The sequence below is a fragment of the Amia ocellicauda genome, chromosome 12, assembly GCF_036373705.1.
Source record: "Amia ocellicauda isolate fAmiCal2 chromosome 12, fAmiCal2.hap1, whole genome shotgun sequence".
In the NCBI taxonomy this organism is placed as follows: domain Eukaryota; kingdom Metazoa; phylum Chordata; class Actinopteri; order Amiiformes; family Amiidae; genus Amia; species Amia ocellicauda.
In genome coordinates this window covers 21,794,539-21,807,992 of record NC_089861.1, presented here as the reverse complement: position 1 = coordinate 21,807,992, position 13,454 = coordinate 21,794,539, and the positions used below count along the sequence as shown (strand labels likewise).

General features: G+C 45.1%; 1 protein-coding gene across 1 annotated transcript in view; it reads left to right on the top strand.

Moving 5' to 3' along the window:
• Positions 1-13,454, top strand: part of nrxn2b (neurexin 2b) — a 496,668-nt gene that overhangs the window by 387,549 nt on the left and 95,665 nt on the right. The window contains exon 14 of the mRNA XM_066718736.1: positions 1,743-1,924. Coding sequence (XP_066574833.1) covers positions 1,743-1,924 — 182 coding nt within the window. The remainder of the gene's footprint in view (positions 1-1,742; positions 1,925-13,454) is intronic.

Below are 13,454 nucleotides of genomic sequence, written 5' to 3'. Positions count from 1 at the left end.
ATGCTTATATTGTATTGTTCTGTTCAGTAAAAGCATGCTATCTCTCTCTCTCTCTCTCTCTCTCTCTGCCTCCCCTTTACCGGATGGAATTGACTCCCGTATCGATCAGTCGTTAGTTATGTGTGTGAATGTTTCATAATGAAACACGTTTGGCCAGAAATGAGGATGGATTGAACACAGGGACTGGAACGTGTTGGGCGAGATACACTCGAGGTTCGACAGACCTTTGTAAAGAATACAATTTATAAAAACCACTTTGGATATCTGTACCTTCCTATCTGCTCCTTCTCTGAAAGTTTACACCCCCGTCCTCACCTGGACGTCCCTGATAAACAAGTACAGATGAATAAGCGATATTTGGCTAAACCCATTGCTGACTCAGATGTACGCTGTGAGCCCTTTCAATTACAGCGTTCAGGAGGTGGTCGGCTCTAGCACGACCCCGGCTGGGACGCTGGTGTTGCCCAGAGCAGCACAGTAATTGTGTAACAGGTGTTCCTGGTGGTTGTGATGAACGAGGCTTGGCAGTGAGGCTCCGAGCAACAGGTTCAGGGTTTTTTTTTGACAGGTGCTCCGCCATTACTGTCACCGCACCACCTTTTTTGGAGCCAGATAGACAAATTAGGATCCAGTCATCTCTTTTGTCTTTCTCAGATAGCTGGCTGCAGGTGACGGCAGCTGGAGGAGTGCAGAAAAATACTGGAAATTGTCCGTTCTTTTCTTGTTTTTGATGTCAAGTACTGAAAATGAAACTGTTGCCCAGTTGCTAGGTTTTTAATGTATGAGAAGGAGGTGAATCTACACACATGGTAGTGTACTGACTGTGGGAACAAGCGTGTTAGGTTGTGTTTCACCTGTGCCTGTTCTCCATAGGACTTTAGAGGAAGGAGATGGGCTTCGGCGGACAATCAGAGCTTAATTCTGGTGCTCTCGGCAGATAAATCGCAGAAATATGTCTCCACTCCACAGAGTTCGCGATAACGGACACGGCACACAAATAAATAAGAGGAAAAAAGAAGGGTGATTTAAACAACTCCGGGAGAGATAAGAGGAATTGTTTTTGTTTTGTCTGGACAGATTTTTCGAATTCTGTAACCTTGCCTCCAGCACAGAAATAAAAAAAACACAGAAAAAACACTGCATTACGTCATGGCCATGAATCAGATCGCTAATGCAGAGCAGCCCCTTAAAACCTGTCAGCTAAATTTGTAACTCGGGATAAATAATTTATTACGATAAGAAAAAAAAAAAAAAAAATGTTGAGGGGAAAAAAAAAGACTGCATAAGGGGAAAATAATAAAAAGGACAGTCTTCAAGTAACTTGTAATCTGACCTGTTCTGGCCCTTTGCTAGGAATTATGCATCATTAGGCATCACAGATGCTGGCTTTAGAGTGAAGAGGCATTCATTAAGACAATGTTGCTGGTGCTCGTGTTGATTAAAAACCACCCTGCAATGCCGCGGAACCAAACAAAAACTAATTAGGGCCCAGTTGTGTCCCTAGGCCAAAATAAACCCACCCACACCACCTCCCTCAATGCGCTACATCGTCTTATGCAAAGGCAATGATGACTCGGCAAAAGCTGGGAGTTTCTCATTGGCCCCCCAAATGTAAAGACTCCTATACCAGTTGTGCAGTGTTTTATAGTGTTGCACTGCAGTGGGATTTATGGTTGAACGGTTCACGGGATCCCACGCACTCTCTAACTTCCCTCTCCCTCTCTCTCTCTCTCTGTCCGCAGCGGGGACCACCTATATCTTCGGGAGAGGAGGAGCACTCATCACGTACACCTGGCCCCCCAATGACCGTCCGAGCACGAGGGCGGACCGGCTGGCGGTCGGCTTCAGCACACAACTCAAGGAAGCCATCTTGGTTCGGGTGGAGAGCGCCTCGGGACTGGGGGACTACCTAGAGCTACACATAGTAAGAACTGAGGGGGCTGGGGGGGTACGGGGGTCTGCTGAGGTAGAACCCTGACAAAGCGGCTTGTGTTTCTCTGTATTTGTGGGCGTGATCATGTTTATTTTCAGTCACGCTATCGGGGGGATGATGTGGAGTTCGAAACAACAGCAGTCAGAGGATATATGTGTAAACGGAGCATAAGCAAGATCAATCAATCAGCCAATCAGTGTTTATTGAATATAGCGCCCCTCTGCAGGGTAGCCACAGAGCGCTTAACAGATTGAAAATAATCTATGTCAACAAAAGAGACAAAAAGGTTAGGTAATTCATGTATTTATTGATTTTGTATGTATTGGGAGCTGTGGATTAATTTTGACTGCCTCCTCAGAAATAACTAGTCAAAACCGGTGGATCTGTATTTATTTTTTCCACCGCCCCCCGTGTGGCGATGTATTAGAGGTAATAATATCCCGCAACTTTAATTACAGAACCGGAATCAGGCTATGAAACTGAAGCGCAGGAAAAAAAAAAAATCCAATTTAGTACGTCAATTAAAATGCTATTGGGGAAAAAAAAAAAAAATCTAAACTAAAAAAGAAGTATTAATCCAGCCAGCAAATTGCTCATTGACCCCCTTTCTCTTACTTTGGAATCAAATTTAAAAAGCTAACTGTTTTTCATGGCAAGCTTTCAATTAATTATGAGATAATAAGTACTAGTGACCTTTTTCTCCCGTAGTATAAGCCTTCTTACTGACTGCTCATTCAAGCTTTTTTTGTTGTCCCACTTCTCATCCGCGTATTTAGCTGTAATTACCCCCAGCTCTGGCGCTCTCTGTCTGTCCTGCAACTCTGTGAACGTCGGTCTAGGGGTTTTGTTGTGTTTTTGCTCGTGCCGTGACAGCACAGTCACACACAATTAGACTGGCAGCCTGACCTCCTTTTGCTCGTATATATATAAATATATTTCAAATCTCTTTTGTGTGAGAGCTGTAGTAAAGTGTGCTTGCCGGGCAGAAAGTGACATTCAGCATTATGAGCTCACTTGACCCCAGCTCGTGGCGGGCGGTTGTCCAGGAGAGGAGAGGGGCCCGGCGGCTGGTGGAGGCATCGGGCCGGGCCGGGCTGGGCTGACCAGGAGGCGGCGGGGTGACTCAGTGCGTTGAGTGGTTGCTGAGGAACTCCGTCCGCCAGTGAGGATGGGCCGACGGTCGCATTCTGGTGCTGGTATCGATATCCACTGCTGTTTGATAGCTTTGTGGAGAATTCCCCATTTACCAGGGTGTGTTTTTGGGACAGTCTGTTATTATTATATCCAGAGCACAGCATTAAGTCATACTGTAGTCAATTTCTTGGCCGGCGTTGATGATGCACAAATAAGGGAGTTAAATAAACCAAGAGCCAGCACAGAATCTGAGCAAATTGGCAAAATGAGCGTTTATTACACTTTTCTCTGCACATTCACTAACTGTGTGTGTGTGTGTATGTATATATATATATATATATGTTGGTCGTGGAGCGAGCGTTGGTGTGAGCTCAAAGCTGCACTCCATCTCCAACATTTAGAGATGGGAGGCAGATCCGCGAGCTGAAATTGATGAATGCGCCGTTATCAAAGGGCTCCCAGTGTTGGGCATTAATGAGGCTGGGCCGGGCGTCTGGAGGCGCTCTCTGTATGCAGGGGCCGCTCCGTTATTGATTAATCCCAGCACTGGGTAATAATTAATTTCCCCGACACGGGGCTGCGACTTGTCAGAGCAAAGCTTCCACCTGGACCCCCCCCCCCACCTTCCTTATAGCCTGGGGGGGCTCCGATTGCCTCAAACAGCTCCCCCTCTCTCTCTTCCTCCTCACCCGTGTCTGCTTAATGAATAAATTGGTGTTAAAGATGTTTACTCTGGCTGTCAGCTCTGGAGGCTCGCTGCGGCACGCTTCAAAGCAAGGCGGCGGCGCATCCGGCTGCTGCCCAGGCCTCTAGTATCGGTGGCTGAGAGCGACTTGGCACAGCGGGGGAGTTTTTCCCAAGACACCTGCTCCTCACGATGGGCTCGGTGATCTGTGTGAGGCTCTGGGACAGCAGACACAGATTACAGAGCCAAGAGCGGGACTGGTCACAGGAAGCACTTTACACAAAGAGTGGTGGCTGCGTGGCCAACTTGAACAATCTGGCCTGAATTATTTGTTATGCACTTAAAGTTACAGTGTAGAAAGTACTTAGATAATTACAGTTTTACACATATCATTACAGCACAGCATTCACAGTTACACATCATCTACATCAGTAGTTACCAGCCCCGGTTCTGGAGGACTCTGCTCTGCTGGTTTTTGTTCTAGCCTTCTTCTCAATTACTTCATTGAACCCTTAATTGAACTAATAATTTGCTTACATTTGACTTTTTAAATTATGTAATTGATATAAAGTTGGTTCCTTAATAAGATAATAAGTTCCCTATACAATTTTATACTTAATTTAAACCCCCTACTGTTAAAAATAATGAACAGGCTCTGATTTAGGAAATTATTAGTTCAATTAAGGGTTCAATTAAGTAACTGAGAGCTCTGTTGGAACAAAAACCAGCAGGGTAGGGGGTCTTCCAGGACCGGGGTTGAGAACCACTGACCTACATTGTCTGTAGGCAGAACTGTTCTGTAACTACTACTGGGGTACGTGAATAATTACTCAGCAAAAGAGCGATGCAACCCACTATGCAATAAAGCAATAAATAGAGCAGACGTATTGGAAGAAATTACCGCTCCCAATCTTTGTGAAGCGTAATGGCACAAAATGCGGTTAATCGTTGATGGCAAAGCCTTCTGTTCTGTGCCGCGATGAGGAATGCGTTGAGTTCTGTCAGTGCAATGGCATTATCTCTCCCCCCAGCTGGAGTCTTCAATACGACACTTTCATGTAGGTAGGTATGTATGTATTTGTTTAGTTTGTCTCGGAGAAGGATGGTGGAGATACAAAGTGAGTGAGCATTTCTTTTGTACCTGCAGGTGAATCCTTTCAAGCTCGCCTACCAGCAGGCTTTGTGGTTTCATAACACACACACACACACACACACACACACACACACGCACTCAAGCGCTGGACACAAAAGTGCTCTATTTTTCAAATTCTCTCCACATTAGTTTTATCCATCAACACCCAACTTAAGATGACTAATTTCTTCCCTGCAAATGTTCTTGGTGTGTTTTTGTAGGCAGCCCCACACACAATGCCGTCATTTAAGATACAGCCGGTACAACTCACTGATTCTCACATTGCAGCCTACCCTCTGTAATGCCATTTTTAAATACCGGAGTTTAAAACCCCAGAAGTGCATTCAAGGACAGATTTCAGTAAAGTCGCTTCCACACTATATAAAAGTCGCAGTATTTGTATGAAGGAGAGGCTAATTTCACTGGCATTGTATCGGTGTCATTATTGGAAACATTACACAGTCAGTGTGATGGGTACAGCTTAAATTGCCCGAGACCCGCGCATCACTGTAGTCCCGGCTGCCGACTGCGTTCTCTGCAGGAGGACTCCTCTCTCAGATGAGCATCAACGTCCCAGTCCCAGTGTACCACGTGAATAAACCGAATCAGAGCCATTTAAATCACTCTCTCTGGTTTTCGTCCGTGGGTGTCTTCACCTCCATACCTGAAGATGCCAGCTCGGTGTGGGGGAGAGACACGGCCACTGATGCCAAAGCCCATTTGGGTGACTTGAACATGACTGTAAAGGCATATTTGCGGTGTCTGATTGAAGCGTGCAGCTCCGACTTCTCAGAAAAGAGCACTTTGTGCACCACCTTGCTTGTCACGCAGGCTTATCTGCACACACCACTCGTGTATCGTCACAGACCAGCGCTCTGTTATTGCTGGGAGTCTTTACAGGTCTGAGTGTCTGTGTTGTTGTTGGCCGTGGTGTGCCTGGTGGTTGGATATCCACCCAGCGGTCACTCACATGTACTCTGATATGAAGCTGTCAATATTTAATGCTCCTGTCATGCCTATATATGGTGAAACACCAGGCCTGGGGCTCAGTCCAGTAGGGTTTTGCACCCCATTAAGGGACAATAAATGTTTCCAGTCCAGATTTAGGGGAGACCAATCAAACAGCCTGTATTGGGGCTCTCAAGAACCAGGGTTGGACGCCAATTGATATCAGCAGTTCTCTTTAGAGATGTAGAATAATTATCTGTGCTTTAGGTAGTGTTGGTTGTGTTCTCAATTGACAACACTAGAGGACAGAACTAAACACAACCCCCCTTCTTCTGCAGTTCATTCCAGCTGGAATCATGATTTCCCCATAGACAGAAAATAACACACAATCTGTTTGTATGTTCTGGTGTAAGAAAATCGTAGCAATGCTCAGAATTGAACTTTCTAGTATGATAGGGGAAATACCGAAGCACCCTTATAGCAGAGTCCATGACTTTCAACGTGTATGTGACAGAAAGTAGTGGATCAGTAAATGAGACCTACCTTTTATGATTATTTATAACACACAGAATAAAGAGCCACTATCTTTGGTTCCTCACTCTGGAAGCCGACTCTCTGACACCTTTGCGATGGCTCCCGTCACCAGAAGAAATCCAATGATACATCTATCAAAACAAATCAATCGGAACAGATTAAAGTGATTGGGACGGGAGAAGGAGCTGTCGGTGAGGTTTGTCCCCTGTTCCCATTCCGGATCGGTGATTATCACAAGGCCCATCCACCTGCGTGGACAGAGCGCGTGCACTGCTTTAAACAACGCACCTGGTGGCGCAGCGGACACACGCACCGAGACCGCCGGCGTGTTTAGGCGTGTTCTCCGCTCTTGTTTCTAACCGGGTCATTAATCAACAGGGCTAAAATAGACAGGGATGGGAAGGACACAGGATGCGCACGGGAAAAGTAGCACAGAGAAATAGAGCCTGGTTTTCTTCTGGTGGGGGGGGTCTGCGTGTGGATATCAAGTTCTAGGATCTGACAGCTGCCTCAGTGATGGACTGCTGGCAAATTGACACCTCAGTGCGTGTGCAATGCGTGCCTTCATTTCACGCTCTGGTTGCTTGCAACGGCTCCGTGTTTTGCTTTGTCGTCTTGTGATGGTGATTTTTTGACAGTACCGTGGTGCCAAACGATATTGGTAGCATGGCACTGTATCACACTGAGTGATATGACTAAAAGCATCACCAAAGCATCCCATGGTCATTTTGACAGAACTACGGCCCCACACAGGGAAGTAAACTGGGGAGGGTGTACTAGATTAGGAATGTAGCCTTGACTTCATTGCATATACAGCTGACCTTCACTTATTCCTACATGGTGGTTGTTTTATTTGTTTTGTTTTGTTTGTATTATTTGGCATTGTTTTTGTTTTGCAGACAGAGAAATGCAGAGGCTCAGACAGACACACAGATAAGCAGACAATAACAAAAGGCACAATGTTGCCTCATATTCCCCCTCCCTGACCCCCCCCCCCCCCACACACCCCCACACCCCCATACACACAAACACACACACACACACACACACATACACACCATCCCACAGAGGGACGGCTGACTATAGGAGGCCTGGAGTTGTGAGCTCAGAGAGAGGCACGAGAGAGAGGCCTGGCGATGGCGTGCCGGCGCTAGATGGGGCGGTTTGATATGTTTATGCGGCAGTGTGCGTGGAGGGAGCATTCCTCGGGGAGCTCCCATCGCTGGAAGACGATCACACACTACCTTGACTGCGGCAAAACACACAGCCTCTCACAGTGCAGCGCTGCACAGAGAGCACAGCACGACTGGAGGACCGGGGCCCAGAGTCCGGAGGAGTCTGGGCCGAAGCTGTGTTTTTAATTGTATATGCTTGAAGCGCTTCTTTCTCACCCTTTAAAGAAACCCCCAGAAAAGCCAGCTATTCCACAACCTCTGCTCCAGCTTGTCCCCCAGGCAGACGCTGAGGCACAGAGAGTTTGAATTGGTCAGGCCACGTTGGGAGGATTGTGTTTAGTCCCGGTCACAGGGCCACAGGAGAAGAGTCCAAACGAGAGCGGTCAGACACGACTCCAGTGAACCGAGCTAATCTCAACTGCAGTGAATTACGGTTATTGATTTATGTATAATTGGAATGCATTGTCACATAGCAGGGTTTAACATTTACAACATTATCAAACTAAAGTAGTATAAATACCTAACTGGATGGGTAAATGCCTATATATATTAGGCATGGTCACGAGTATTCAATTAGTTAATATTCAATTAGAAAAAAAGTGTAGGCGAATAAAAAAAAAAAGAAAAACCTCTGTATAAATAAAATCTAAAAATAAACTAACTGTATCCGCTAGCCATCCCCCTCCACCCCCCAGTCTCACAAGGTACCACTAGCACAGCGCCAAACCCCCCCACTCCACGCTTTCTCACAGATTTTTTTTTCCATATATTTGAATACTGATATCATTTGAATAGTGAAAAAATTTGAAAATGCCCATCTCTAATATATATGTAAATCTATAATATATATACTGTATATATAATTTTAAGTTTATTCACAGTGTTTGCATTGCGCTGAATATTCAGTGCCCTATATTTAAGAAACACAACTTCTTTCTTTCTATCAAAAATACGAGAGAACATGGTAGCAGTCCTGATGCATTATCTTCTTACCTTATACAATATCTATACATAAAAACATCACCAGCTCTTGTCCAGGTAGTTAATGCCAGGCCCCTGACACAGGTCAAGTCTCTGTTCTTTTTCCACTCGACCTTACTGATAACCTTGAGACCACTTCAGCATCTCGACAGACCATCTTAAAACCTCAGTAGGTGTATCTGGACCTGCACAGATAAATGTCAATGTCTATACACTCTTCACTTTGCTCTTCCTACCCCTAGACCACATCATGGGCAGCACAGACAGCCTGTTTGAAAGCCCAGATTTAAAGCTGAGGATGTTGAGTGTGTTTCGCGTGGTTTCATCTTCACACATCGTTGCATCCAGGGTGGAGTTAAAGGGGGAGGGGGCTGAAATGTCTGCTTCTGCTGCATTTGAAGGGGATAGGAGAAGAGTGAGGGCAATCTACCAGCCGTTGGCTACGTAGCAGTTTATTTTGGTCCCTACTGACTTGGTTAGTCAGGGCGGATAGCTGATAATTCCTCATATTTGGCTCAAGGCGTAAATGATTACGATTTTTCTTTCCTTTTCTATTTTTTGTTAGTAAATAGCTTATCTAGACAACAGGCACGTTTTGAACCACCACTCCCGGCTCTTAAATTCCCTTCAAGTACGACCGTCACTGTGATGTAGTTCGTCTCTTGTCCATGATTGTTTCCTGGACGTTCGAGATGTTCTGCCCAAGAAAAAGATGTCATAAGGAACCCATTCCGAAATAATAATGAATTCAACTTTTTGATTTGATTGAATAGGCATGATCTTCAGGAGCCACTGTGCTTTAAAATTAAGGACGCTTCCTCCTGAGATTCAGAAAGGAAAAGCCACAATGAAAAAGGTTTTGCTGGTGAAAATTGGACTGTAAATATTGAAATATTTCAGTAGCAGACTGTGCTCCAGCTGCCGTCAATAATATTATATATGAATGTGTTTTGTGCCATGAGGCAATGCTAATCCCCCCCCCATTCACTTCCTGTTGTTAAAACTTTTTTTTTCCCTCTCCTTCTTCTTCTTCAAAGGATATTTCGAGTCATCGTACAATAGTAGAACAAATTACAGGGGGAGAGTCCTGTGAAAAAGCGCACGCTAGTATCCATCGTGTGTAAAAGAGTGCATTCAATGCAATAGCTAACAATACAGACAAAGCACTTAAGTATTGAAAATACTCCTCGAAAGCATCACTATGCCGTAATTCCCCCCAAACAAACAGGATAGGTCACAGGTCAAAGGAAGCGCATAACTGTTATTTCCTTTCTCGTCTCCACTGGACATTTACCACTATAAACTGTCACTATGAGCTGGCACATTTCCGTGGCTATAACACGTATGTACTTTGTGTGGCTGTGGTCTCCGTCGTTTCTATCATGGTTTACTGACTGGACCAATGCATGCTTGGCTAGGAATTCACTTCTCTCTCTTACACTTAGTGGATCTCTTTAATATTCCACCCTGTCACCTTCCTGTTTTCCTGTTTTTTTTTCTCCTTTTCTCCTCTCTCCGTTTATTTTCTTCTCTGCCCTTGCGAGAGGAGTTGCCGCGTGTGACATTACAGTGTGCTCTGGGTCCCTGAGGCCCTCAGAGGCTGTGAAGATGAAAAGGTTAGCAGGCACAGAGCAGGCCCCAGCACTGTTAATTGGAGCTGCTCTCTCTCACACAGGCTCCTAGAGGGCAACTGGGGGCTGAGGGATAGGACGGATTGTGTGCGTGTGCGTGTGCGTGTGTGTGTATGCTAGCTCCACGACAGAAAACCAAGAGACAAGCGATATGGGATGAGTGGGATGGATTTGGGAATGATTTTATGTCTGTAGGTATTGTTTTATTTACTTTGTAGTCTCCATTAAATCCAGTGCAATCCAGTCAAGGTCGAATGATGTCCACCCATCCCAGGGGTCCACTATCCAGGGTTTTTCTTTGCCGATCTGCCAATCAGCTGGCTTATTAGGGTGCAGTGAGACGAGGAGTGGATAGGGATGGCCGGGCTGAGACGTGCTGCGTGTCACAAGCGGGGGAGTTTTGACGTTGTTAGCGCGGAAGAGAAAAAGTCTCTTTTTTTTTATCACACACTGAAAGTAGATCATCTCTCCTGGTGAGATTTACTGTCTGCAGATGTGATGTTGATCTGAGATTCACTTCCTCGGAAAATAGAAGTTGGGAAAGGCAGATTGATTGCTAAAGCACCCCCCCCCCTTAACAATATACGATACCCCCTCCCTCCCTCCATCTATCCATCCATTAACTCCCCTACCCCTGAGGCTGAGTAGCTAATGTTTGTCTTCTGGACAGATGGATCAATCAATCAGTCGACTTCCTCTGACAAAATTGCAAACATCTCAAGACAAGAGACGAAAAAAAACAAAGCATTCAAAGGGAGAGGCGTAAGACGATACGGGCAGGGAGAACATAGACGCGCGGACACTTACGGGGGCTTCGATAAATAAAAGCCATGTTTTAAAGGCTCTAGATCGAAGGGTGTAGTGGATTCGCATTGCAGGGCCAGTGGGAGAACAAACAAACAAACAGATAAATAATGCTAAATCCAAAAAAAGTAACAATTGGGAGATCCAAATCTGGAGTCTTTTTCTCAGTAGACAAAGGGACTTACAACATGAGTATAACTGCGGAAACTCCCATGATGTTTGAGATTGTCAGCTTCTAAGAGTCTCTTGTTACTTAAATCTTACTTACTGGATTATTGGATTAGCTCATGTGTGTAGGGATGTGGGGGGGGGTCTTTGGAGAGTATGTATTTCACAAGCTTTCAAAATGTTTGTCTCACAGATTTTCTAAGCTGTGTGTCGCATGTTAACAGGTGACACTCACCACGGGATTCCTTCGGGAGGAACGTTTCACTCGTCAGTTTTTTTTTTAGCAGCGCGTTCTTATCTCCGGGATGAAAACTGAGAGCGGGGCGGCTGAGGGGAATGCAACACCGTAAATCGCGTGATTTCCAGTTTGCAGACGGATCACGTCAGCGTTACCACCTCGTTTTCCATTTTGACAAGGCCGCCCATCGCTCTACGCAGAGGAGATTTCAGAGATGCAAAAGCCCATCGTGGCTATTTGGGTCATCACCAACCACTCCGTCCTCTTGGCTGTCTGACTGAATCATTCCTGTAAGGGGGAGAGAAGGAGAAAAGGGAACAAACGATCGAATAAGAAAATCAGTCGTGTGCATCAGTCTTGGGCTCTATCTAGCCGTGTAGGTTGATCAGTTCGCTGAATTCATCTTTCCTGACAGAAAAGGTCCCCCCTGTGATCAGCACTCACAACATATGAAACAAAGTGCAGGGCTGTTGTAGATGACACATACACGCACATACAGTACATCACAATAAAGACCATCAACTTTAAAGTACAAGCACGACTTTCAGTCGATGTGAAAGTTATCTGCGTACGCTTCGTGTGAACTGCTGCACTGGTCGACACCAGCTCCTGCTGTCCAGAACACGTGAATCAAACGTAATTATCCAGGGTAGGGCTTTCTGTAACTAGCGCCAGGTTGGGACAGAGCATCAATCTTGTGCATAACTGGGTGCTTCACAATTTATTCACTTTTTACAAAAGTCACTTCCAAAGGATTTACATTGTCCGCACCTCGTACCATTCAGATGTTATCGATTTGATATTTCATACCCATTGACGGTCAAATTTACATGTTTATGAGTTTATTGAATGCCTGTGGCCACCCTCGGGATAAATCTGTTCCCGTAATACACGACAACGCTGCCCAGATGATATGTATTTCAAAAGCTCCTTGAAATGCAGGCCTTGATTTTTTGAATCCATGAGTCGGATTGATTAAGGACACAGCTGGTACACTTTAATCAGTTTTCTTTCTTGATCACTGTGACGATGTCTTTGAGCAGCGGCCCCAGATCAGAGAGGCACTGTCGCCTGTTCACTCATTTCTCTTTGCAAAAATGGATATCCTGCTATTGGGGCATATGGGATCAGCACACAATTAAACAGAGGGAGATAGGAAGAATTGAAATGGGTAAACTGATATATATATATATATATATATATATATATATATATATATATATATGTATATATATAAAGGCAAAGGAAGAAACTGAAGATTGAATGAAAAATTTCGCTTCTGTGAATATGGCAAAAGAAGGAAGCAAAACATGCCGAAGGACAGGAAAGAAGAGGTGAAGAATGGAGATGAAACGAGCAGAAACAGACAAATAGAAAAGGAATGACAGAACAGATGACCATAGAGAATGAGAGGAAGAAAGAAAGAAACATGAGCAAGGGCTGATAGATAACGATGATGGAAAAAGAGCAACAGAGATGGTAGTGAAGTTGCCCACCTCACATCTGGGATTGTGCAGTGGCATCATGGTCCCCAAGCAGTGGTTCATTTTGTGTACATTGTCTACAGGATCTCTATGGACCAGATAATGGCTTGTGCTCTTGACACATTCTGCAGCATAATGGGATTAATCCCTACGACGTGCCATGTGAATAGTTCCCAGATAGCAGAGAGGGTTCTGGGTAGCTGTTCATGATGCCAGTGCGCTGACGTTTGTCAATAGGGACCTCTTCTCTGATCCTGAAGGAGAAAAGGAAACCATGAAGGAGACTGGAGGGGGTCTTACCCAAATCCACACAGGCCATATGTTGCTCATTACAGCAGTACTTTCCCCAGAGGACTTTGAAAGTTAAAACATTATTTTGCTCTGCTTGCATTATTAATTGTGTTTGACTTTTTCTGGGTCAAGCTCCCATTCCAGTCGCTGGTCGGCATTGAAGATGTGTGCTTGCCTGGCAGACGCCTGTTGAACTGGGTGACATGAGACAAACGTGATGCTAACCCAGGCTGTCTTTGTGAAAAGGACTCGATAGGCTTTGGTTGATCTTCCTTCTAAATCCAGCACAGACGTCTGGAGGACAACAGGAGGACAA